Source organism: Argiope bruennichi, chromosome 6, assembly GCF_947563725.1.
Source record: "Argiope bruennichi chromosome 6, qqArgBrue1.1, whole genome shotgun sequence".
In the NCBI taxonomy this organism is placed as follows: Eukaryota; Metazoa; Arthropoda; class Arachnida; order Araneae; family Araneidae; genus Argiope; species Argiope bruennichi.
Genome location: NC_079156.1, coordinates 70,611,572 through 70,636,571, shown reverse-complemented (window position 1 = coordinate 70,636,571; position 25,000 = coordinate 70,611,572). Strand labels below are relative to the sequence as shown.

Here is a 25,000-nt window from a genome sequence, read left to right as displayed (position 1 = left end):
AAAGCTGCCAAATTTGGTTCAAATATATTTTAAAAGATAGGAATGTATGGCTTGGAACTTTTTAAAATTTTAATCTACTAAAAAGTAAAAGAGATTTTAATGTTTTTTCATCAAAACTTCCGAAAAGATTGAAGCACATAATTGATTTTAAAATTTTAAAAGTTGACTTTTTAATGATAACGCCTTAATTACTATGCAATTTTTCTCTTGATTTTTTTTGACGACCTTTTAAACACATTTTTTTGCATAATTTTCATCCATTTATTTCATTACTGCAATGAAATTAATATAATTAATTAAGTGAAATACTTTAATTAATTGAATCAATGAAATTAATTTAATTAATATTTCACCAAAAATTAATCACACATTTTTCTTCCATTATTGAAATCTAATAAAGTATGGTTTTACTTCTAATCTGCAAAATTAACAAGAGAAATGATAAAGTGAATTTACCGTATCACGAACAAACAAAGTGTTATTAAAAGATAGGTTGATTTGGAAAGTTACGTTTTTATAGACACTGTGAATTCATTATTTGACTCCGTTTTAAGATTCATTTATACTATAAACACAGAAGGTGTAAGATAGGTATTAAAATAATAAGGCTTTAAATATCTATCACAATTTGATGCTTAGAAGCTATTTGGATGAAGGAATCTTTATCAATCTTTTGAACATAAGAAATTTAAGTGAAATTAACTCAGTCTGTACTGAATAGCCCCTAACGGCCATTCAATGATACTACGGCTGGCGTCCTAAATGTTTGGATATCGTTGCGAGATTGCCTTCCTCTTTCGTAAAATGTGAGTAACTAACCTTAGACGCTTGCTTTGTTTGTTAAAGACAATGGCCCAGATGGATTGGCGAGACAGGGAGGGTTTTTGAAAAAACTCTTAAAAAGTATAAGAACATATAATTGTTTAGTAGACATTAGTAAAATGTGGTCCTTTTCTGTATATCAAAACCTTAATGTTGTTGACATTGCAATTTTTGGAAAGGGTTAAATATTTTTCTTATTTTTTGAAGGAGAAATTCGGGAAATTTTGAATTACCTGAATTTGAATATTAGGAAAGGGGGGGGGGTAAACATAATATATGAAATCAAGCAATATTATTTCCCGAGAACCAGCTGGCTGCCAAAGGTGGATGGTTTATTAATTATTATTGAGTAATAATTGGTGTAAACAATGAATATAAAGAATCCAGAGTTTTTTATTTGTTGTTTTGTTTACGGTACAACGAAGTTAATCATTGAACGGTGTTAGTTTATCATGCCTATTAGTATTAGATTGTGTTTCCTAGCTGTTTTGTAGTACTAAGAAAAATAAAGAAAATACAAAATGGGTTTTTTTATATAAAAGTTTTATTTAACTTTAGTCCAAGTATATTTTTGATCATCAAAATATTGCAGCATATTTTAAATGATGATTACACAAATTTGCTCAAAAAATCATTCACGAAAAGAAAATAATCTGATGTTCATTACACGGCTGAAACTAAATCCTTTTTTTTTTACCCACTTCAAATGAAGAGTTTAGTTTCTTTTCTCTCACCTAAGGGAGAAAACAGACATTAAAGATAGAAAAATAAAATACAAAGCAATTCATTTCTTGACTAATGAAAAAAAAGAGAGAGAGAGAGAGAGAACAGCTGGGAAAAAATAGATATTAATGCATTTTTCATTTTTTAAAATTATATCATCTTTAACTTAATGATTGAGTTAAAGATGATATAATTAATCATCTTTAACTATCTTTAACTTAACTTAAGATAATATATTATATCATCTTAAAAAAAATGATTGAGAAATCAAAATTAATAACATATCATAACTAATTTTGGGAAATTTCTATTTAAGAATAATTTTAAAGAAAATATGCAAGTTGGTTTAAAATTTCTTTTGGTTTTTTATAAAGGGCATATTTAAAAACTATATAAAATAGATGAAAAGGTTTTGTATCAATATATAAGGAATTTGTGAAAGTTTTTAAGAAAGGCAATTGCTATGTGACATCGTTATTTGACATAAATTTCGGAAGGTGTTGATTTGTTTGTTGAAAACATCAATGTTTGGTAGACATTTTCTACATTCATAATGTGCGTTTATGAATGTATAAATAATTTATGCGTGTTTATTTATTTGTTTATTTTTACCTTTGTAAAAATAAGCAATAGATTTGTTTATTTATCCTATTGCAGTCTTTTTTATAAATAGGTATATAATAGGAAAGTATTCGTCTAAAAATTACATCTCGAAATTCTGACACCCTTCAAGTTTCGAAATTCTGTCAATTTGTCTGTGTATACAATATCTCAAAAAAAAAAAAATCGTGAGAGCAAATGAAATTTAATAAGTGATCGTTACACCAAAAATGCAGTTTTCTGTCACGTTTTAGGTGAAAAAGGCTTTCAGAAACTTTATATGTCCTTTTGTGGGCATAAAAATGTAAAGCTATCGAGCTATATGGATGTAATTTGTTAAACTATTGGAATCATACAATAAGTGACAAATTTTGAATTAAATTTATTAGTGGATTGATTACTTATCAGTATATCAATTCGTTTCCTCTAAACGAGATATCTCAAAAATGTAGTATGCTACATTAGTGAATTTTGGCATGTGGTTTTTTCGCCAAGAGGCGAATTATAAAACATTCTCTATTTCTGGAAATCTAGCAGGTATCGTATATACATTCTGAAAACTCAATTTTATTTTTTAAACACTTACTTTCGCTTCATTTGGAATAGTAGTCCATTCCATATTCCACATATTTTCTGGGATCGTTGCACAGGTTAGAAAATTTGTGTGACAGCCATGATGTTTCCATCACCCGGTCTTCAGAATTGTATATATGTCCTAAAAGATTATGGTTATTTAATATATTAATAACTGAGTATTTTGATACATTTGTAGTTTTTACAAGAGCTTGCAAAACAGTAGTATTTATAATTCTATGCGAAATCGAAACAACTTTAAACCAAGTTCGGCCTTCAATAGTATGTCACTTTTGTTGATACATCATTTTGCTTGCACTCTGCTTTATTTTAATGTTAAAAATATCTTATGACGTGTCTCAAGTTTTCGATAATGCATCACCTCAAATCATAGGAAGAAAAATCTGTCAGGATGAAAATTCAATCTAGAGGATTTAGTAAAAATCCAGTCTTGAACATTAGGTAGTTGCAACTAAAACAACTTTTTCCAAAAAAATATATATATTTTATTATATCTAATAATAAGCTTCTAATTAATAATAAGTTTTAATAGCAATTATTAAATCTAATATCTTGCCTCAGACAAATCTTTAAGAAAAAAATAAATATCTACATATGGCTACTGAATAAAGATTACTGTAATAAAAGTGTTGTAATTATCATGATATTTAATTCAATTATTTGAAAAATTGTACACTTTTTTAAATTTCTATATGTTTTAAATTTTTTAATTATGTAATGATAAAATGTATTTATTGTCTGAAATAATATACCTAATCAAATATTAAAATGATTAAATAATATATTTCAAATGTTGACTTAAACCATCAAATATGATTAAACAAGTGGCTGGCTAAGCGAAAAAATATATTGTCATGAAATTTGAATTTTTCCTTGATGATTACTTGCCAAATTTAGTGATTAGTGATCTAATTAATGATATCAGGAGGCTGTGTGGCAAGTGTTTCAAGTTTTGGAGCAATTTTTATTAAAAATTCTGTTCCGTACACTTAAATATTACGAAAACAGAATAATGACATTTAAATGAGAGTTATATACATTAGAAGTCTCAAAACTGCACGTTTGCATAACGTCGAAGTTTCCACATATAAATGAGATTGGTGTTTTACATATTTAATTTAATCTTTACAACTAGGTGATTTATAAAAATAATAATACATTAAATTATAAAGCAATATTATAGAACAATAAATTATTTACTGGAAGTTTATTTTCTTTGGTAGTTACTAAACATACATTAGCGATAAAATGGAATAACAAAATGGAAGCAAAGTTGAATTGTTTCAGTCCTTTATCTGGATAAAGAATATGTACTACCATATAATTAACTAATTTATAACCATTTTGAGCCAAGGTTCGATTGTTCAGCATTTTTTAGCAGTTTCTTGAAAGTATAGAAAATATGTTTAATTTTAATTGACTTTAAATGTATTCTTATTTAACATAACTTGTTAAGATAATTAATCCAAAAGATTTTTGAAAAAAATGATGTATTTTTATTTACCTGCCCAGCCTCTGATATACTGATCGTTGGCGGCAGCAAATCCGAGAGCAGTATACGTCTGATTGCCATCAAAACGGCCATAGACAGTGGCACCATTTGCGGCACCCGGTGCTTTATGTAAACCTACAAAATTCATTTCATATTAACATTTTAATAATCTATTATATATAAATAATAAAATATTATAACAAACAGGAAGTGTTACAGTTAGAAAAAGTTTATTGAAAATATAAAATCCTATGTTTAAGGAACAAATATATTCTTATTTTTGAGAAATCAGATTATTTTAAAAGCGGAATATATGTCGGAAATATAACATTTAGATAAACATATCTTCTCGGAATTTATGATGACCAAAAAATGATAATCTACTAAAAATAAATATGTAAAAAAATAAAATAAGAGAGTAATTAAACCTCGGCACATATACATTTTAGAGGGTAATAAAGTACACTTCTAAGCAAATGTTTTGAAATTTTAATTATTTTTAAATTAAGCGACGTTTTAATTCCTTTTTGAGAATATAAAAAAAAAAAAAAAGGTTTTCATCACTTTGAAATTCAAAAAAATTATTTTAGTGATATCAATATTTTTATATATAATTTTATTTCCATTTAAAATTAACTTTAAAAATAATTTTAAGTGTATTTTACACAAATATATTTCATTGTTGAAGAGTAATTCTAATCGTTTTTTATTTTTCGTATTAATATTTCATTCTTGGTATTCTTCCGTTGATAGTTATAAAGATAAAAAGATTTGCCTTATATTTACATGTAGATTAGATTTAAGTATAAGACATGCTTTGAATAAAATTTTTGAAATTTTATTATAATGTTGACCTTTAGAATAAAATAAAAGTTTAAAAAAAATGTTTAACTACAGTTGTCCGAAATTGTTAAATTGAAGTTTAATTTCAATATCTAAAAGCGTCTGCCGAAACAAAATTAGCCTCGTATTGTAAAATCAAATCATTTTAAATTGAATAGCATAAAACCATGACTAATTTTTTTTAAAAATTGGAACATCTCTGAACATATTTCAAGTATGAAGAATATTCTTACAAATTGAGAATAGGAAAAAAAAAAAAATTATTTCACAAATTGTTATGATAATAATGATAAAAAAAATCTTAGATTTTAATTTTTTAGCTAATATTATTATAAAAAATTATGATCTTTTTTTTTGTTCAATTATTTTTTTCTTCTAGTAAAACTTGGGAATTTTCAGTTATTCTTTAGTCCCTTCTTTTTTTTTTTTTAATTTCAAAAATGTTCTGTAATCAATTTGGTTTGGTTTGGTTTAATGGCACAAAGGTCAATTTGGCCATACTACGCCAAACGCTCATTATTTTTTAGATCATAAAAAAAATTGATACTGTTAAAATTAGATCATTTTAAAAAGTTGAGTTTCACTAAGTAATCGAAATTATTCAATTACTATTGATTTAATAAACTAATAATAATTTTTCAAATGAAGTAAAGGAGAAAAAAATGTACATCATAGCTTTCAAACTAAGATAAAACACTTCAAATATTTTATGAGTTAATATTTAAATTTTTCAGGTAACTTGATATAAAATAATTTCATTAGTAATATTTCGGCAATCACATTCTGAAATTTTTGTTATTTTGTTTTAAATGCTATGAAAGGATGTCTAAATGTCAAATTTTATCACGTCAATTCAGAAAAATGTTTTAAATATTCCTAAATGAATTACAAAAGTGCATACCTTCCATCGAACCCTGTTCGGAAGCCTGAGTGATTTCAACAGAATCTCCAGTAACTGATTTCCAATTTCCTAACACATCTAAAGGAAAAGGAAAGCATTATTTCATTAGTATGTTAGTGACATATTTCAAGAAATTATAAATATAAAAGTGCGAGGAGGTGATTTTGCATTAATCTTAAGGTAACCGACTACGTTCGAAGGAAAATTTTTGAAAAATTGGATTTTTTAAAATCTATTTATGGTTTTCAGATGTATTGTCAATTAGAAACACTATAAATACAAAAAAAAATATTTAAAAATAAATATATTTTGAAAAATAGGAAAATTTGTGGTAAATTTTAATGACATTTAACCAAAACGGTTAACACTCTACACAAAATTGTACAGCACCAATCCTATTTTTCTTTGTACACAAGTTATAGAATATAATGGTGAATGAAATGAACCTCAATCTAAGAAAAATTTTGAAATGCAAAAAAGTTATGGGTATAAATATACTTACATATGCATTTTTTCCATAAATTCATAACTAAATTTTTCTGAAAACCCCTATAAATGAAAAAGTATTTCACCAACAATAAAACTTTTGGTTCATTTCATTGCTCATATTATTTAAAACATATGCTGCAATTTTTATGTAAATATCTTTATTAGTTTTTGAGATATCATGTTAACGGTGGAGGATTTTTATGAAAATTAAAGTTTTGAGAAAATTGAAGTTAAAGTCAATTTTTAGTTGAAAAATATGGTTGCTGTAATTAAAATTGCTTAAAATTCACCTGGATGATAGGTCAGGCTTTCCTTGTCCTCAATACGTAGGCATTTTTTCTTTCGGAGGGCAGAAAGTGTTTTACTTTGAGTTTTTGCTTTTGTTAGTGAATGTCTTTTAGAATCATTAATTCGCTGATTTTCAACAAAAGACATTCCACTTAGCATATAATGCCCTGCACTCAATTTTAAATTGTTTAAAATTTCAAGTAATCCTTTCATACCATCATTAAACTGAAGCACAGTTATAAAGGAACATAGCTGTAATGTTTACAATTCGACAAAATGCTCTTTCGGAACTAAATTCCATAACATGCTGTTAAAACTTTCGTTGGCATTTTGTGTTTTTCCATGTAAACACTTACGTAGTAATTCCTGTTCACATAGTTTCATATAAACAGGTTTCACTTTGTTTATTATTTGTTGTGGAAGTCCTGCTGATTTATCGTGGAATGTTTTGCTATTAGATCTTTCTCGCTGATACTTGCACCAACTGTCGACACCTTTAGGACATTGACCATGCATTCGGTACTTCTTGCTCGAGCAACAATGATAAAATGCTGCAATAACAGCGCTTTGCATAGATTTTAAATTGTATTTATTACTACGAATAGCAATTCCGTAGTAATTTTGCAATTTATCGATAAAGCGATCAGTGAGTTTTCCTTTTCCAGCTATTCCTTTTGTACATTTTTTCAGTTTTCGAAGGCGTGTTCCAACTCTTTTTTGAATGTGGCCGATACATTCCAATTTCTTTACAGAGTCCTTACCAAAAATGTCCTTTACAGCGTCATAGGCCTTTGAATCTCCATCTCCATAGTAATCAGTATAATTTAATTTCCGGTTATTTTTTTAATGCTCAAAAATACGGTAGGCTCCAACCGTCTCCATACGTGCAGCTGAACCATTGTGGTTTTTACACACATGTGGATTATTTACAGTTTTTTGGGAGCAGCTCCCGTATACGGCCTATTGGCGCCATTTTCTTTCGCCAAGAAGTCGCCAATAATGCGTGTTTGTTTAGGATGTTGTGATTCTCACCCGGAAGTTTTGAAGCCACGTTAGGCTTATTTCCAACACTGATAAAATACAGTCAGGGGGTGGCACTGCCCCCCGAACCCCCCCCCCTTTTTAACAAAATTATTTTTTGCTCCGCTTTTTTAAAGTGATTTCTTAATTTTATGCTGAATATGTTCTCATGAAAAGATTCATATTTTTTCAATTTTAAAAGCATAGTTTATAAAAGTTAATAGCTGTATATGTGAGCTGCTCCTTATAAAAACACATATTGACCTCCCTTGTTACTTATCAGAGACTTTAATGGAGTATTCCTCCCAAGGAATGTCTCTGATAATTTCCAAGAATTTATTGAAAACATGCACCTTTTTATCTCGACAAGATCTTTCAAAAAGAAACATAGCCAAATAAAATTTGAAATCACCTTGCCGATTATATATTGGCAAGGTATTTTTGACAATATTCCACAGGCTTTCAACAGTGTTTGTGTGGACAGCCGGAATTCAATTCGCGAAATCTGCCGGCTGAACAAAATGTAAACTGTGGTTCACCTTTAAATGTTCGTATCCTTCTTCACCTAAACTGTCATAAGCCTTCCAATAATCACTATATATAATCGTACCCGGCTCAATCCACTGTTTTATGCAAGAGACTAACGTTTCAGCTTTCCTATCGTGGACAGCTACAAGAAACGTACGTCCCGATCCTCTCTCCACACCACCAAAAACCCATTGTCCCTCAACTCGATGACCTCTATTATATTTCCTCTTCCCGAATTTCAATTCATCCACTTCCACAATTTTTCCAACACCTCCAATTTTTTCTGAATTCTCCTCCACATACTCTAAAATTCGTAAAATTCAACCTACTGCTGTTGAACCAAGAACCATACCTCAAACTTACCTGCTTCCCACACATTTTCCGTGACTCACCCCTAATTATACTGTTCCGACCAACAAAGCTATAACCATCCGAAACATCATTTCTAGTTCGTACCTGCATTAAAACATTGCAAATAGGGCAATTTGGGGTTTTAATCAAACCCGATTCCTTCAAAAAAGCAAAAAAATTATCTCTATCCCGCATCAACTCTGTGACAAAATACCTGGTTGCAACTCCAGGATTTCCAAAAATAGGCCTCGCTTTATTGTCTAACATCTTAGAAACCCTAAATCCAAGCCCGTTTTTCTGCAAAACATTTTGAAATTTTTCAACAACATCCTGAATTTGTACATTAGCAGATGCCATGAGTAAAAATAGAAAAATAAAAATGCAAAAACAAAATAAAATGGAAAAATACAACCTGGCCACGTGGGAAATGATGGGAGCTAACAGCCGTCGACTGATACAAGTGGATAGTACAGTGTGAAATGAATGAAATTTAAAATTAGAGGTCAAGGTGAAAGGTTAAGAGATAACGTTTAAGTTTACCATAAAGAAGAAAACGTACGCCAATAACGGCAGCCAGAAATGACCGTTTATCGCCAAATTTCTCGCCAATTTGGCGGAGGCCGTATACTGGAGCTCAGCCCCAATACTTTGCCGGTGTCAATTGATATGCAACTTACAAGGCCATTCAATGAGGAAAAACCCCTCTTCTGCCAAGTGCTATCTACAGACACTCCGCAATCTACAATGTTACGCTTTGAACATTTTGAAATTTTTATTTGTTCAGCTGCATTTTCCATACTTTTTTGAGCAGCTTTAGATGCAGCTTTCAGAATTGTCAGCTCTTGCCTTCTGAAAGTTCCTTTAGAAAGAAAAGGCATATCTAACATGGATATCAGTTTCTTACCTGCTGTATATCCTTTTCCTATAAGCCTTAAACCATATACAAATAAAGTGTTCGCTTCCTTAGCATTATTTGTCTTTTTTGAAGAAGAAAATCCTTTAGCAAATGTGCAATTCTGGCATTTTAACAAAAAATTTGAGCACAAACCAAAACGAGAATCTTCTTCTAAGCAGAGTTCCTTTTTTAAACACATGGGACAACATAATATTGTTAACACTGACACTAGAATCTCAATGTTCATTATTCGATTTCCACATAGTTCATTAGGATGTGAAGACTCTTTCAGTTGCAAATAGTTGTTACCATTGAGTTTTGAAGAACTTGTAGTAGTAACCTCAGTAGAAGTAGCTGGAATTTCACTTTCAGTATCTTTTTGAGAATATCCAGAATTATGCTGATTTCCGGGAAATTTTCGCTTCTTTGAGTGATAATTTGTTTTATGACCCATTATAAATGAAACTTTACTTTGAAAAATGCAAAAAATTTCAAGGAAATTCAAATTTTTGCCTTTTAAAACAATCAAAATAAAATGAGTAAAGCAAGCACGAGATCGTAAACACAACAAGTAAAAAGAGATGTTGCCAATTGTTCACAAAGAAATAAGGAAAGTATGTATTAAAAACATGTGGCTATGTCGCTCGCAACCTAAAATAAAACTATTTTATAAAGTAAAAATCAAAGGAAAATATCAAAATTTGGCAAACTAAAGGATAATTTTGGTTTCAGAATTCTCCTTCCGGTTTCGGAATGCCACTTCCGGTTTTGTTTTGTTTCGGTAAGGTATTTTATAATCGCTATAACTTTTTTTTCTAATTCACTTAAGAACAAAAGATAAACTGATTTAGAAAGAGGAAAGTTTGAATTGCAAGAAATAATAATAAAAAAAAAATTCGCCAATGTGGTCGAAAACCAGTGTTTTCAACGTAGGCGGATACCTTAAACATATTGACTCTACAACTGCAGAATTGTCAAAATGCAGAACGATCATAAAATATTTATCCGATTATTAAAGGCCCATTTAATATAACACTTTAAAGTTTCTACTATGGAATTATCGTTTTCTTAAATTTTTTAGTCCAATAGATAGCCAGTTAATCCACAGATTTAGTCAGTGTCAATTTAGGGGTTACATAAAGGAATAAATGCTTTCAGCGCCAATTAAAGATATTAAGTCACTCAAAGTTAGGATCACAGATGCTTTATCTAGAGCGAGAGCCGAAATGATGACATTCTACGAGTTGCCAAAGGCGCTTACATTGAAATTGACTGATGTGAGAAATTTATTAAAATTATAAGCGTCCTTACTATATGTTTAAACAACCTTGTGCCAATTTCTAGTGACTTATTTAAAAATAATTATTAATAATCCCGTAAAGACATTGTGACTAACGTATACAGCATTTAATTGAAAAAATAGGAAAGGTTAAAAAGATTAAAGCAGATTCAGACTTTTAATTCGGAATATCTAAGAGTAATAAGGTTTTAATTTTTTCCTTTGTATCTTAATTTTTAAATTATTGCTTTTGATTTCAGCAATGATAACATGCACACACAAACACATGAAATTAATATTATTACGATGGGTGTCAGTATAAAACCAGTAAAAAAGTGAAAAGTATTATCATAAAATATATCCAAAAAGTGTGTTTTTTTAAAGTTATTAAAATTAGAGATAAAATTGCACGAAAATAAAGCTGTTATTATTGTACAGCCACTTTTTTTAAATTTTAAAAGGAGTGATATAAATATGATTATGGGTTATAATACGCTTAATTGCTTGCAAATAAAAAAAATTTACATTTATTGAGACTTCCATTTTTAATGTAATTTAGGTCACTTATTACGTAAAAATTAACACACTTTTCCTATAACTTGTTATGCTGGGACAATTATCAGAGATGAATTTTACTAAATGCATTGATTTCAGGTTTTATTATTTCAATCCATATGGCAGTAAACTCGTTAAAAGTTATTAACTTGAAAATATTATATTGTCACGTAATTTCCAAATTTTTATTTTTAAGTAACTGTAAACTATTTAAAAATACTTAAATTTACGAAATTATTTGTATACAATGCTAGGAAAATACAATATTTTTAATTAGATGCAGCAAAATATTGATTCAAACCTTTGTAAATGGCACTTTAGATTTAAATAATTTAGATACTATGATTAGAATCATCGTTAAATTTTCGTATAAAAATATTAGATTTTTATAGTTGTTTGATTCTATAAAAGCTAAAAATTTGACTGCTTCCTATGATGGAATAAAATTTGAAATCATAAGTAGCTGCTGACGTGATTTTTCCTAATTCCCTGTACGCCAGTTTATAATATAAAGCTTGTTTTTTGGAGAATTTCTTATTATTCAAAATGCCAATTTTCTGAATGTTTGATGGCCCAATTGGCGAGAAATTTCTATATATGGCTATAATATCAGAACCGAGTCATACACCATTTAACCAATCAAATCGAGTATTTCTGGAAAGAATATCACCAAGTAGGCCAAATTGAATGCGAATTGTAAAACATATAGAATGTAAAAATCATTAATACGAACGAGATGTGATGGTGTGCTGTCGAATATTCGTGTTTGCATATTGCTCCAGCAAGTTCAAGAGTGAGTGTTTCGTATAGTACAACTTTCACCTATAGATTCTGAATATTTAGATGTCAAAGCTAGTTTACCAAACGAAATAAAGGAAGCTTGTCTAAAAAACTTTTCTTAGTATGGGATCTCACTCCAGCAAATCAAGTATGTAAATAACTGCTTCTGATTTTTTTTATTGATAAAAGTTTACCGTACCTAAGCTTTGAATTTTGTAAGAGAAAACGATCTTTATTCCAAACGTATAATTCTGTTTATGCTACTGAAATATTTTGATATATTTGTATCTCTTAATTCCGTAAACAGCATTTTATTTTGAGAAATTTAGCTGAATATAATATAAATTATTAAGTATGATATAACGGATAATTGATGAAGTAATCATATTTACCTAATGAATAATCGAAGTTATATATTTTTTTTTGTTGAAAAAAAAACTGATAAGAGATATAGCAATGCAGTTTTTTTTTTTTTGTTTTTTTTTTGTACTAAAACTGATAGAACATATAACAATGCAAGTGCAGAATGTTCATAAATGGGTAATTCGATTTCGCAGCGCTATTAAAAGAAACTAAAACCCAATAAAACCTTGTTGTTCATTTGAAATCAAAAATAACAGTTCAGAGTTTAAATTCAACATAGTTGCAAATGTAATTTGATTGGGACACCTTATTGGCCTTATTCTACTTAAGGCACTTGTAAAATAATCCTATCACAATTTCCCAAATTTTAAAGTTGGAGAAAAATTTATCGAATCCAATAACATGCTCATGCCTGATGGATGGAAGAAAGAGAAAATGGTTGCGAAAAGTTTAGCTTTTTTTTATCTTCTCGTGGACTTCTGAAAATTGAAATTGTTGTGGTTATTTGTTAATCGACGATTTGTTTAATGCCTATTATTTCCTAAAAATTTATCCCAATAATCAAACACATTCATTTGTAGGAAAGAAAAAAAAAATTACATATACATATGGTTCAATTTTTAAGAATTTTATTACTTAAGCTTTTTTTGCATGCTAAATGAATGAAAAAATATTTTCCAAAACTTAGTAACATGAAAATAAAATTCAAATAAATTATCATGTTGATAAAGTTAGAAATATGTTGAAATGTAAAGCTAAATTGACCAGTTATTAAAAGAGGATCATTTTAACATGTACTGATTAAGACGCAAAAGTAGCCGAAATCTGGAAATGCCATCTCTCCTTTTGGTATAATTTTTTTGTATAGGAAGGCATGCTGGCTATTAACATGCTATTCCTATGTCTGTATTGTTTTTTATTTACATATTTTTCTTTCATGTCCGCAATTTTTGTATTATAATATTTCAGTGTCAACCATTATTTTGTTTATTCTATCCTACCCATTATTTAATCTCTATTAATTATTAAAATTAATGTTTTTGTGTGTCAGTGTGTTGTTGTTCTGAAGACAAGACTATTTGATCTTGAGTTTCCTAATTTAGGCATTATATAATTTGGAGGGGGGGGGGGGTAATATGCATCTCGGAATGTTTTTTCGTGATTTAATTAATATAAAATTAATAGAAATTTTTGACATTTTTTTTTCGCGATAACTTCCAAAAATATAGAAGCATGAAAATAATTTTTACATCTTAAAATCTGGAATATTATCTTTCCAATGATACCAATTTTTTGCTTTATTTTCCCTATGTATATTTTAATGTTTTAAAATATTTTAAGCGCATTTTAAGATATATTTCCTTGTCAAAATGAAACAATTTTTTTATTATAGTAATTAATATGTCGCCATAGCATTTTTTTACAACTTCTTTTGATCAAGATATGAAAATTCAGCTTTTCCGATGTTGAGATAATTTCACTATAAGGCTTAATTTTTTAAAAAAAATTGTTGCGCTTACGATTAAAGTTTAATTTCAGAATCAAGCACTGATGAAATCATTTAAACTGTGTTCGTTTTTAAACATTGCTGTGATAATGTAACTCCGTGATATAATAGGGTGTATAAAGATATAGACAAAAAAAATATACATTGCACAGTCAACAGAATTCTGTAAATCTTAAAATCGCATTAGTCATATCTCTATGAAAATTTGAAATTTTAAAATATTTTGTTGAGAGAGCCATTCAGACTTAGTAACACTAGATATTTAATTGGAAATTTTAGCAATCTTTAATCCCAGTGAACCAACTGGTCACTAAAGGCGGCTGGTGCATAATAATGGAATCTGCCATTTCAATTTTTCGAAATTAGTAAGAGGATTCTTTTGAAATAACTAATGTTCCGAATTATCATCACATTCGTTGATCATTGGGCAACGCATATTGCCAATTATTATTATTATTAATTTTATTTATTCTTGAATATGTGGTTGAACCACAGCTTTTTGATACTAGGAATAATTCAATTTGATTAATATTTTGCTTTGTGTTTTATTCTATCTTATAAATATTAAGAATATGCATAAGTATTTTAAGTGATAAAAAAAACTTTAAATAGTGTAAGCTGTGTAATTTTTATACTTACCAGAAGTTGGGACATTTACGTTTCCATCCTGTAAAACAAATAAGAAATGCAAGATTTAAATTTTATAAATCTTTCACTAATTTATTTTTAATTCAAATGGATTTAATTAAAGCATAAATATAGAAGAATATGATAACTTGCATAAGTTATTAGATATATATATATAACAGAAGATAAATATAAAGAAATTAAATAAAGAATGTTAATAACATTCGTTATAAATAACAAACGTTTAATCCCATTAATTGTTTATTAAATAAAAGCGGAGATCTAAATGCTTTTTAGGGTAATTTTCTTCTTTAATTTATTTGAAACTCGCATTTATATAAGTGTAAAAATAATGAATTGTGATAATTATTTTTTTTTCATTTTATAAACAAACGTAAGCTCTAAAATCTTTAAGAAGACATGCAAAATTGCTCATTCAAGATATATAGTGATCAATGGGAGGTTAGACCAACACAATTATGAGATTATTACTATTCGTACAAAAATCTTTAAAAATATATCTCTAATAACAATAGAGATAAATATGTGTGTGTGGTGCGTGTTGGCGCTCTACAGGCCAAACTGTTCGTATCTATTATCTGCTTATTCTGGTGAATAAGCCGTGAATTAATTCCGTCATAAGAGAAGATGACTTGAGTTTCCATTTGCGAATCTGTATTTGATAGCCTGCAAAGTCAAAATAATATATCAATGTTCATTTGTTTATTCTTTTGACTTCTAGAGTTATGCTTTTATTTACAGATGGATAAGCATATAGTCAAAGAATTGTGTATTTAGATCCAAAATAAGATACAGAGAAATAAATATGCTAGATTTTCTACATCTGGGTTTGACTAATCGTCCCCATACACCAGAACAAAAAGCAAAACAGCTATTTTTGATAGATACCACAGACCAAAATTTACTTATCTTCTAAGTTCCATTTTTCCTCCTTGACATTTCGAATACCTAGCACGTTAAGTCCTCAAAATCACAATTTCTGACAATAAAAGGAACAAAACTTTTCTATTTAATGATTCAAGCAAGTAACCCGTCGAAAAGGGGAAATTTTCTGAGGCTCGTCACTTAGCTTAAAGGTTGAATCTTTTAAAAATAACCTTTTTTTATCACAATTTTCAAGTTTATTACAATTTTTCATTGATATTTCATCATTACAAGTTTCAGCCCATGTTTTGATAATAAACTTTGAGTTGTGAACTCACATTACTGAATTATGTTTAGACACAATTATGAAATAGGAAAACCCATCCCAAACACATAGTTTGGAATAAAGTTGTTTCCCGAAAAACTACAGAACTTAACTTTGAAAAGAACAGGATTTGATTTCTTTTAAATTTAATGAATGCATAAGAAGTCTCCAGTCTAAAAGATAAGAGTTAATAGCTAACTCCACACGCTTAGTAAGAGTTTGACATGGTAATTACGAAATCCATAATTTGGTTATTGATTTTTGGCAGCAGTTGGATCAAACTGATAATAATTAAGAGACTGCTTACTAGAGCAGTGGCCTGGTTCTCATCCACCCTCCAGAAGGTGTCCTGGTTGATTCTGGTACTCATCCACCTCTTTCTAGGAATTTGAACAGATCGTAGGACCCAAGTGGTGTACAGTTTTTCTTGGCCATCGCACACGAGGCACTGACCTACGCAGACAATAATCGAGAATTAAGCAATATCTTTATGGAAACATGGTTATTGTAATTTTGTAATATTTAAGAACAAGTTTCTCGTTTAGCATAGTAAAATTGTATCAACCTGTACTTTAAATACTTAAAATATTTTAATAAAATTTTTACTGTCAAAGCAATAATTGTACTCACCAACCCAAGCGGTTAAAGAAGCGCCATGGTTCCAAAGAACATTAAATGCTACAAGACTTCCACCTGCTACAGGCTGTACTTGACCTATAGTAAAAGTGAAAAAAAAAAACTTTATTTCGGTACAAGTACTTTAATAACTTGTATGCTCACATATGAATGGTCTAAATAAATCGTCATTAACGAAACATCAGTAGATTGATAAAAGTGCGAAAACAAGTGTCTCATATTTTCTGCGGATGGAGTCTTGACGAGTTTGAGAAAGATCGTTCTCTCTACATGGTGTCCAGAGACAAAAATTTTAATATTGTTGTGACGTAGAGGTAAATTTAGTTGCCTAATTGAGTTACCCGAAATTGCGACTATTGACTTTTCAAATTCCCCACTTCATGCCGAGCATATTATAATATTTAAAATTACTTCTCAAAACGGTATAAAGATGAAAGATTTGAGTCTTCTGTGGCGTTGTTCAGTTAGTAATAAAAACCTTAAGAATACTCAGCTACTCAACCAAGGCTTTATATTTATTTTAGTTATATTAACGTCCTGTTTGAATGCAACATTCAGGCCATTTTGGGATAGACCTCTTATTTTGAACTCCATTCAAATGCCGAAGACGGTACTTTAGACGCACTCCCTCCGAAACTTAGGCAGCATACCAAATGGGTGACGTCAAATTCAACTTGTACCTGGCCCACATAGACGGCGAATCTTTAGTAGAATCGAGTTTCAAACTCGAAACCTCTAGTCCGAGGACCGAGACCTTACCATTAGACCACCGTGATATTCTGCTGTAGTTAAAGTATATATTTACAGGACTATCAATTATAAGAATAGAAGCAACATATTCTGGTTCAGTTCAGTTCAATTATATTAACGTCCCGTTTTTTAAAGCAACACGAAGGCTAATTTGAGATGCATCTCGTAATTTTGAATTGCTGTCAGATGACGAGGAGGACACCTGAGCTCCAACCCCCCCCCCCCCCTCCAAACTTCAGCATCACACCAGGGGGAAAACGTTTGGCCTTGACGGTTTTAAAGTGCACTAGACACGCTTACACGATGGTTTTTCAGTGGAATCGGTTCTCGAGCCTGAGACACTCTGGTTTCGTAGCCGACATCTTACCACCAGGTTGTTGCGGCCTCTTAACGTATTCAGGAGTTTGATAATATGGAATGTCTATCGGATGAGTACTCTCTAAACGTGATCTTAACAGAATCAAGTATTGATGTCTAATTAACGCAATAATAATGGAATGATGTCAGTAATTATACTAGAATTTTCTCGTACTCCTTCCGTAAATAATCAACATCAATTGACCACCACTTGTACATCGACATATCCCTTGGAAAATATCTGGGGAAGCAATCAACAGTTCTTTTCCATTTCCAAGTGCCCGCTGAAGAAATATGTTACACTTCTTATACGAGAAATTCTATTGCTGAATTTTCAGGGGGGGGGGCAGGTGAATACTCTCCACTAACGGATTACTTTAAAAAATAAAATAAATACCATTCATAGTTAAAAAATACCGACTTAAATCGAAAATAATTAACATTTTTTGAAATCGAAATTGATGGTTATAAATATTTGCAAACTTATGTAGCACCATAAAATATATTTACAAAATTGTAAAGAATATTTACCGGAAATGTCGGAAGAAATAGTGGAAGCTCCAGCAGTACTTTCTACTGAGGTGTTGTAGCGTCCAGTGAACTTATGCGAGTTCCCAATACGGGTCACAGTCATATTCGAACCTAACTGGTTCCTCCATGTTCCAGTAAGATCACTGCAGGGAACTCGACCAGTGGGAGAACCTGTAAAATAGCAGTTAATAGTGATGAGCACAATGATGATTCACCCATTAGATGTATAGCGCTGCATCGCCGCCTCTCCTATAGTCATTTCAAACACTATTCTTTTGTTTCATTATATCTCTGAGCTTTCTAGCGTTGATTTCTCTAGAAATAATTAAATTCGAAATCCTTTAGAGACAAGATAACATCATTTTGAACACTGTATGTATTACTCGTTAATTACATCGTGAAGAGTAAAAATTCGTAATTTGTAAAAGCTTTATATAGCAGTGAAATAGTAAAAAAAAAAAAGAAAAAAAAGTGCAATATTTTTTGTTCTCAACAGCATGCATTAATTCTTAAGTGCATAGCTTTTCGAAGTAACATGCAGTATTTTTGACACACAGAATCATACATTTTTACCAATTGCTATGCATGGTCCCTTTAGGTCTTTTTTTAAATACAGAAATGGAAATATAATGATATTGTTACAGAAAATACATCCCAGGCTGTATGTAGGCATACATGTAGGCTGAAAATTTCAAAAACTCGATGTCGAATAAGGAAGCTTTATTCCAGAAAAAAACACGAAAACATGGGTAGAAACCTGATTGAGGTGTAGGCAAAAAAGCCGCTGGCAAAAATCCACAACACTCAGACAGCAAATCATTTACTACTCTCATGTGTACGCCTCCGCTTTTACAGCTCCAGTGACAATATATCGAATGTCCTAGAAGAAATTGCGAATTTCGCTTCTTAAAAATTATTACTACGATTCAAACTTTTTCGAACATCTCTATTTTTGTTGTTTAATTCGCCATAGTAGCCAATGACAATTAAGAGGGATAGATGGATGAAACTTGGTATGCATATTTAACATCTAAAAGTACAGAAACCTTTAAAAATTTCAAACAAAATTCATCAAGGTGTTGACTCTCTGTCGGATTGTCTCTGTTCAGAAGAAAATAAATACGATAACTCAAAAATGCATTGATTTAAATATATAAAATTTGGTATATGATTTTTTTTATCTAGAGAAGTGGTTCTGCGTGAAATCTTGGTTTCAATCAGTTAGAAAAAAGCGCCTAAAACACAAACACGATTTTTTTTAACACTATTAATCGCATGCCAAAACAACCCATCAGGAATCACGAGATAAATTCAGAGGAAATGCTAAATTCACATGAAAGATCAATAATTCGTAACTATTGTTCGATAATGTCTAGCAAGGCATCAGCGGTCTTACCCGAGGTCTAAAATTTTATGCGGACTAAAGGAGGGGAGGGGGGACTTTATTAGAGAGTAAGAGAGAAAGACCACTCCTGATATATACTGCCATCCGAGAGCAGATATATAATACGAGCCTGATGATTTAATTTATAGCAAATGGCAATTCTGTTGAAAGAATTTATATTTAATGTAAGATTTACAAACTCTCATTTAGCTGAAGCAAACTGCATCAAAATTCCGACAGTAATAATTAATTTGTAAAGTTAGCAAACGATAATTTAATGTCATGTGAAAGCTTGACTAGCATAATGAATGTATTAATGGCTCAACAGTCGCGTTTAATTTCATTCGGTATTAAATAATTAAATGGCGTCATTTTGTTTCTTAAAAGAGGCGTTCTCTTTTATAAATGGGAGCAGTAAGTTCGCAACTTAAATACTAGTCAACAAGGTTTAATTTCACTTAAAGTATTCAAATGGCATTTATTTGAACCGTAAGCAAGAGGTATGTTTCCTTAAACAGTATGTTTTGTTATTTTACCAGTTGGCTTTTTTTCCCAGTCTAATGAGTTAGTTTAGAAATCGTTTGAAAGCCAAAACTTGAAGGTCAAGTCTGAAAATAAATATCTTGGCGTTAGAATTTCGAATTTTTTTTAAAGATGTAGTTTATAATTTTGTTTGATTCTTCAGAGACTGAGATTTCGCATTGTTTACAATGAGAAGAATGGCTGGATTTAGCTTTGAATCAGAACTTTGCCAAATTTTACGAGTTCTGAGAATTTTTTTTTGTTTTCGTTTTATAAAGTAGAGTCTCGCCAAAATAGTAAGTAAACTGAGATAATGCCGTTTAAATTCACATGTTATTTTGAAAAATCGTATATCATAGTTTCAAAAATCAATATAATGATGATAAGGTATAAAAATAAACTTTATGAGAAAATATTTATTGATTCAAACATGATTATTCTTAAATTATCGTTTGCTAACTTTACAAATTAATTATTAATAATTCTTAGAAAAACCGTACAAATACAATATTTTGTTATAAGTCTTAATTCTTTTTCAAGATTTATTTATTGCTGTTATATTAGTATTATTCTACAAGATCTAAGTTAAGACTGACACTTTTTTTTTTTAAGAAACTAGGAATTTTACGATAAGCATTTTTTTAATGGAATTGAAAATTTTAGTCCAAAACATTATGGCATAATAAGGCATTAATTTTTATATCATATTTTTATCTTATTTTTAAAATCTTTTCTTATTTGTATAGTAGTGATAATGTGTAATTAAAAACACATTGAGTATCGTCTGAAACAATTAAAAATGTTGTTAAAAATATATTTAAAATATTCAAAAGATTATTAAAATTAGAAAAAAATGTGCATAAAAATAAAATATGCAGTACTGAAAAGCTTATGTTTTGAATTTTTTTTCTCCCAATGGTTACAATAAGAAATTATTGAGAAAAAATATTAAAATATTGATTTATTTTAAAATAAATATCTAATAATAATTTTGTGAAACTGTTTCCTTATGAGACTGCTACTACCTGAGATTTAATTACGTCCAAGATTAGGTAATCGTCAGTCTTGCAATGCGTTCAGGGCCATTTTTTAAAAGCATGAATGCCATGTCGGGCATGCCACCATTGAAAAATGGTATGCCAGATTATAAATTTTATAATGTTGCCATCAATCTATTTAATTTTTTTTAAATATCAATTATTTAATAATAAAAAAAATGGGATAATCCGAAACTTTTATTGTAAGTTGATGGCTCATTGATTAATTAATGAATAGATAACACGAGATTTCAATCTTTCAGACGATTGAGTTTTAGGTAGATTCTTATAGAAAGACTACCTATTGCAATGGTTCTCATGACAAGATTTCAGGAAAATTTCTTCAGTTCTTTATATATATTTATGTAATGATATTTTAAACTCTTAATTTAAACCAAATTAATTTCCAAAGCTTTATCTTAATTTTACTCATAGTAAGTTCATTCTCTTATTTCCTGATCCAATCCAACTGAAGCTGTGTAAGAATTACTGCGCAATCAGTTCTACGCATCGAGTGAAAGTGTTACTTCCGTTTCCCTTCTCAAAGGTCACCACGTGCATTGAATTGGCGCGTGGCCGAAAGTCCCATATTATATAAGACTAGTGATCATTTGTTTCGGCCCTTTTTGCCTTCCTTCTTTACTTCTGCTTTTGTGCCGCGCTGCGTCTTCTTGTAAATAATCATGCCTGTCTCCCTGGAGAGATTAAACCGAAATTAAAAATACAAAGTATCACTGCTTGTCTTCGAACCTGCATTCTGCTTCAACCAAAATATTATGGTTAAATGTTATTTTATGAACAGGATAACTAGAGTAATTTTGTTTGTATTTTAACTGGCTTGGAATATGTTGTTAGAAATGTAAAAACTCGGACGAGTTCGTAAATGGCCCATCTATCTCAAAAAGAGTGAAAATGGTGGGTGGTTGGAATTTTTATATCGCTATGACTTCCTTAATATTGAAGATAGAAAAATAAATCCAATTTACCAAATTAGCGCCTCATTAAAACGAACAACTTTTGTGTTTAAAGTGTTTCGATGACTGCAATATCTTAGAAGTTAGGGACGGGAAAGTGATTTTTTAGCCCTAATTTTGACTGTTTCTAACATTAACAATTTATGTTGCCCAATAGTAACTTAGATGTTAAGGAATCTACTTTTGCCTTCCAGTTTGCCGAGAGGAATTAACAAAAAATTACTGTGGTCAAAGATAAACAGAAAGTTTTTCTAAAATGTTTTTTGCCAAAAAGATAAGTCTCATGCATATAGATTGTAGAGAATTTAGAAATCATTGCATTTGCCATGGTATTACATTCTCTCGCATATATTTAGTATGAAAAAAATTCAAATTAACCATGAAATTTAATTGCCTGGAAGTCATATTGATCGAATGAGAGCGCGAAAACTAACACTTACATTTTATTTATTGTTAGCAACGATTTTGTTTGTGCAGACACTTATCAATTCCCATACTGGAAAAAAATATATTTGCACAAGATAAAAACATAATAAAAGAAAACGATAAAAAATATGATGTTAAATTTAAATAATGAATATTTCATCTCTTACAGTATGACTAAAGGCAAAAATTTGATTTTTTAAAAAAAAATTAACTTAACTCGGTGTTAGAAATCTTCATAGCGGTCATTGAAATATAAGCAACCAATGCAATATATTATTTTTCCTTTTAATTTTATTATTACAATAAACGGCATCGTATGTATAAAGTATTTTATTAAATATCATTTATGAATTAGGATTACGGTGATCAGTAAGAGGTTACTCTTTCTCTAAATGTATATATAAATCCTTATTCTGGGAATATATATATATATATATATATTGATATTAAAACATAATTTACCGTAATTCTTATTCAATTGGAAAGCGTTATTGCGTTTACTTCTTCAGAAAATCTTGTGCAAATTTAATTTTTCCCAAGAAAAAAGAATGATCATTATTTTTCTAGAATATTAATTTTACTAGTAATTTATAAATATATAACCGAATAATTTATTCATCCAAATCAGAACCTTAAAGCAAAAATAAAATATTTGAAAATTTTCATTACAAATAGTTAAAACTATTACGCTGCCTGACCTTTAAAAAGATAACAATTAAAAAAAATCTCAAAACGTATAGTTAAAATTATTAAGTTGACCGATATTTTAACTCTACAATAATTAATATTGGTTAGAACGAGACAAAAAAAAATGTTCTATTTCTTTAATAGCAGTTAATGCAAAAAATACTAACAATCTTGGTTAAATTTAAATTTAAAAAAATGTATAGAAATGTATTATTTAATAATTAAAATGACAGAATTCGAAAAATTTCAATACCGTGATTAAAGTAAATTTTTATATTAAAAACGGCAAAGAATTATTAAAAAAATAGCGAAATAATACAACCATGAATATAAAATGCTTTCCCGAATTTTCAGGGCAATAATACAGAATTATGTAATAGATGAATGTATAAATTGTCTCAAATATCTTTGTTCATCCTTTGTTTCATTAAGTTCTCTTTGTTATTTCATTTTTAGGCACGTGTATTTATTTACGTTTAAGGTATGTGACTACTTACGAAATGAATTTTTTTGAAAAAGTTCGAAAATAGTTATATTTTTAAATATTTGCGTAAAAAAGATTTTACAAAAAAAAACACAAAAGAAACCAAAATATACTAATTAAACTGCAAAAGTTTTTTTAAAAATTGGGATTTTTTTGGTTAAAAAGAGGAATAAAGCAAAACTCGTCTAATTTAGAGGTTTATCAAATGATTTACTTAAAATTTCACATATAATTGAAAAAAAAACATCTATTTCCTGAATAAAAAAAATAAGCAGTACATATATTCATTCTTTAAATATTCGGCTGTAACGGATAAATAACATGAAATTTTCAATTTTTTTTTTCACACTGTGAAGCACTAAAACAACTATAAAATATTTCTAAATAAATAGATTACTTATTCTCTAGTTCAGAAACTGCAGAACATGTTGAGAAAATATTATATCAAATTTGATCGAAAAATAAGCTTTAGATTTTAATTTATGAGGGTTTTCATAAGAAAATTCTATCAATGATAAAATAGCATCTAAAGATGTAAAATAGCATTAAAACGTATGTAAAGGGAAATATAAAAATCAGCGTAACTGCCCAAAAAATAGATTTAGAAACAAAATTCTAACGATTTTATAAAGAAATCTGTTAACTTTAAAAATATAAAATAAAAATAATTCATATTTTTTCAAAAAATAAACTTTTGAATGTAGGCAACTTTTAAAAAAAATTATCGCAACGCTAAAATGAATTAAAATCGCCTAAAACTTTCAAATAATCTCTGCTTACCATACGCCAAGGCCAGGCCCAAGCAGAATACGAGAGTTGTAAAAGTTTGCATGCTGAGGAGTTACTGTTTGTAAACAAAACGATGTCTCTCGAATCTCCGCAGCAGTTGGAGAATTGTGTTGTCGTTTTTGCATATTTATACACGACGGCGCTGTGCGAAAGGGGAAGTTGCACCATACGCCGGCAATAAAAAAGTCTTAACGAAGATAAAAGCGGGGGATTCACGCTTTCTTCCCTTTTTTTTATTGTTTTTCATTAGAAAAGGAAAGGCGACCATATGCAGGGAGTGTTCCGAATGACATTGATGCAAAGGAATTGCTAATCACTATCGGATTGCTTTTGTTGTCAGGAACGGAAACATAACAACTTCTTCGAACTTTCACTTTCCGAGAAGTAAGGATAGGGTTAAATAAAGACTTATCATCATATTTAACACGTGAGCAGGTGGTGCTAGGATCTTTCAGTATTATTTTCATTTTTTTTTATTTTGAGCCTGTCCGGTCTTTGGCAAACAACTGGTTCGCCAGGAACATTGGTTGCATTTAATTGCAATTTGATCCCTTAT

The 25,000-nt window shown here is 29.4% G+C and overlaps 1 protein-coding gene across 1 annotated transcript; it reads right to left on the bottom strand.

Annotated features, from left to right (window-relative positions):
* Positions 1 to 1,344: 1,344 nt before the first annotated feature.
* Positions 1,345 to 24,594, bottom strand: LOC129971195 (avidin-related protein 4/5-like). Its single transcript, XM_056084749.1, has 9 exons — positions 24,436 to 24,594; positions 18,142 to 18,312; positions 16,498 to 16,581; positions 16,175 to 16,320; positions 14,670 to 14,697; positions 5,976 to 6,053; positions 4,244 to 4,366; positions 2,732 to 2,860; positions 1,345 to 1,556 (listed from the first exon to the last, which is right to left on the bottom strand). Exons 1-8 carry the CDS (start codon positions 24,485 to 24,487, stop codon positions 2,739 to 2,741), a joined length of 804 nt encoding a protein of 267 aa, XP_055940724.1. The 5' UTR covers positions 24,488 to 24,594; the 3' UTR covers positions 1,345 to 1,556; positions 2,732 to 2,738.
* Positions 24,595 to 25,000: the final 406 nt, after the last annotated feature.

What these genes read in the sequence shown, in the direction of transcription:
- LOC129971195 (XM_056084749.1), bottom strand. Translation starts at nt 24,487, where the DNA reads ATGCAAACTTTTACAACTCTCGTATTCTGCTTGGGCCTGGCCTTGGCG. An exon ending in AGAACCAGGCCACTGCTCTA is followed by an intron (nt 14,698 to 16,174) that starts GTAAGCAGTCTC and finishes TTTGTTTTACAG; the next exon opens with GATGGAAACGTAAATGTCCC. An exon ending in GTATATCAGAGGCTGGGCAG is followed by an intron (nt 2,861 to 4,243) that starts GTAAATAAAAAT and finishes ATAATCTTTTAG; the next exon opens with GACATATATACAATTCTGAA.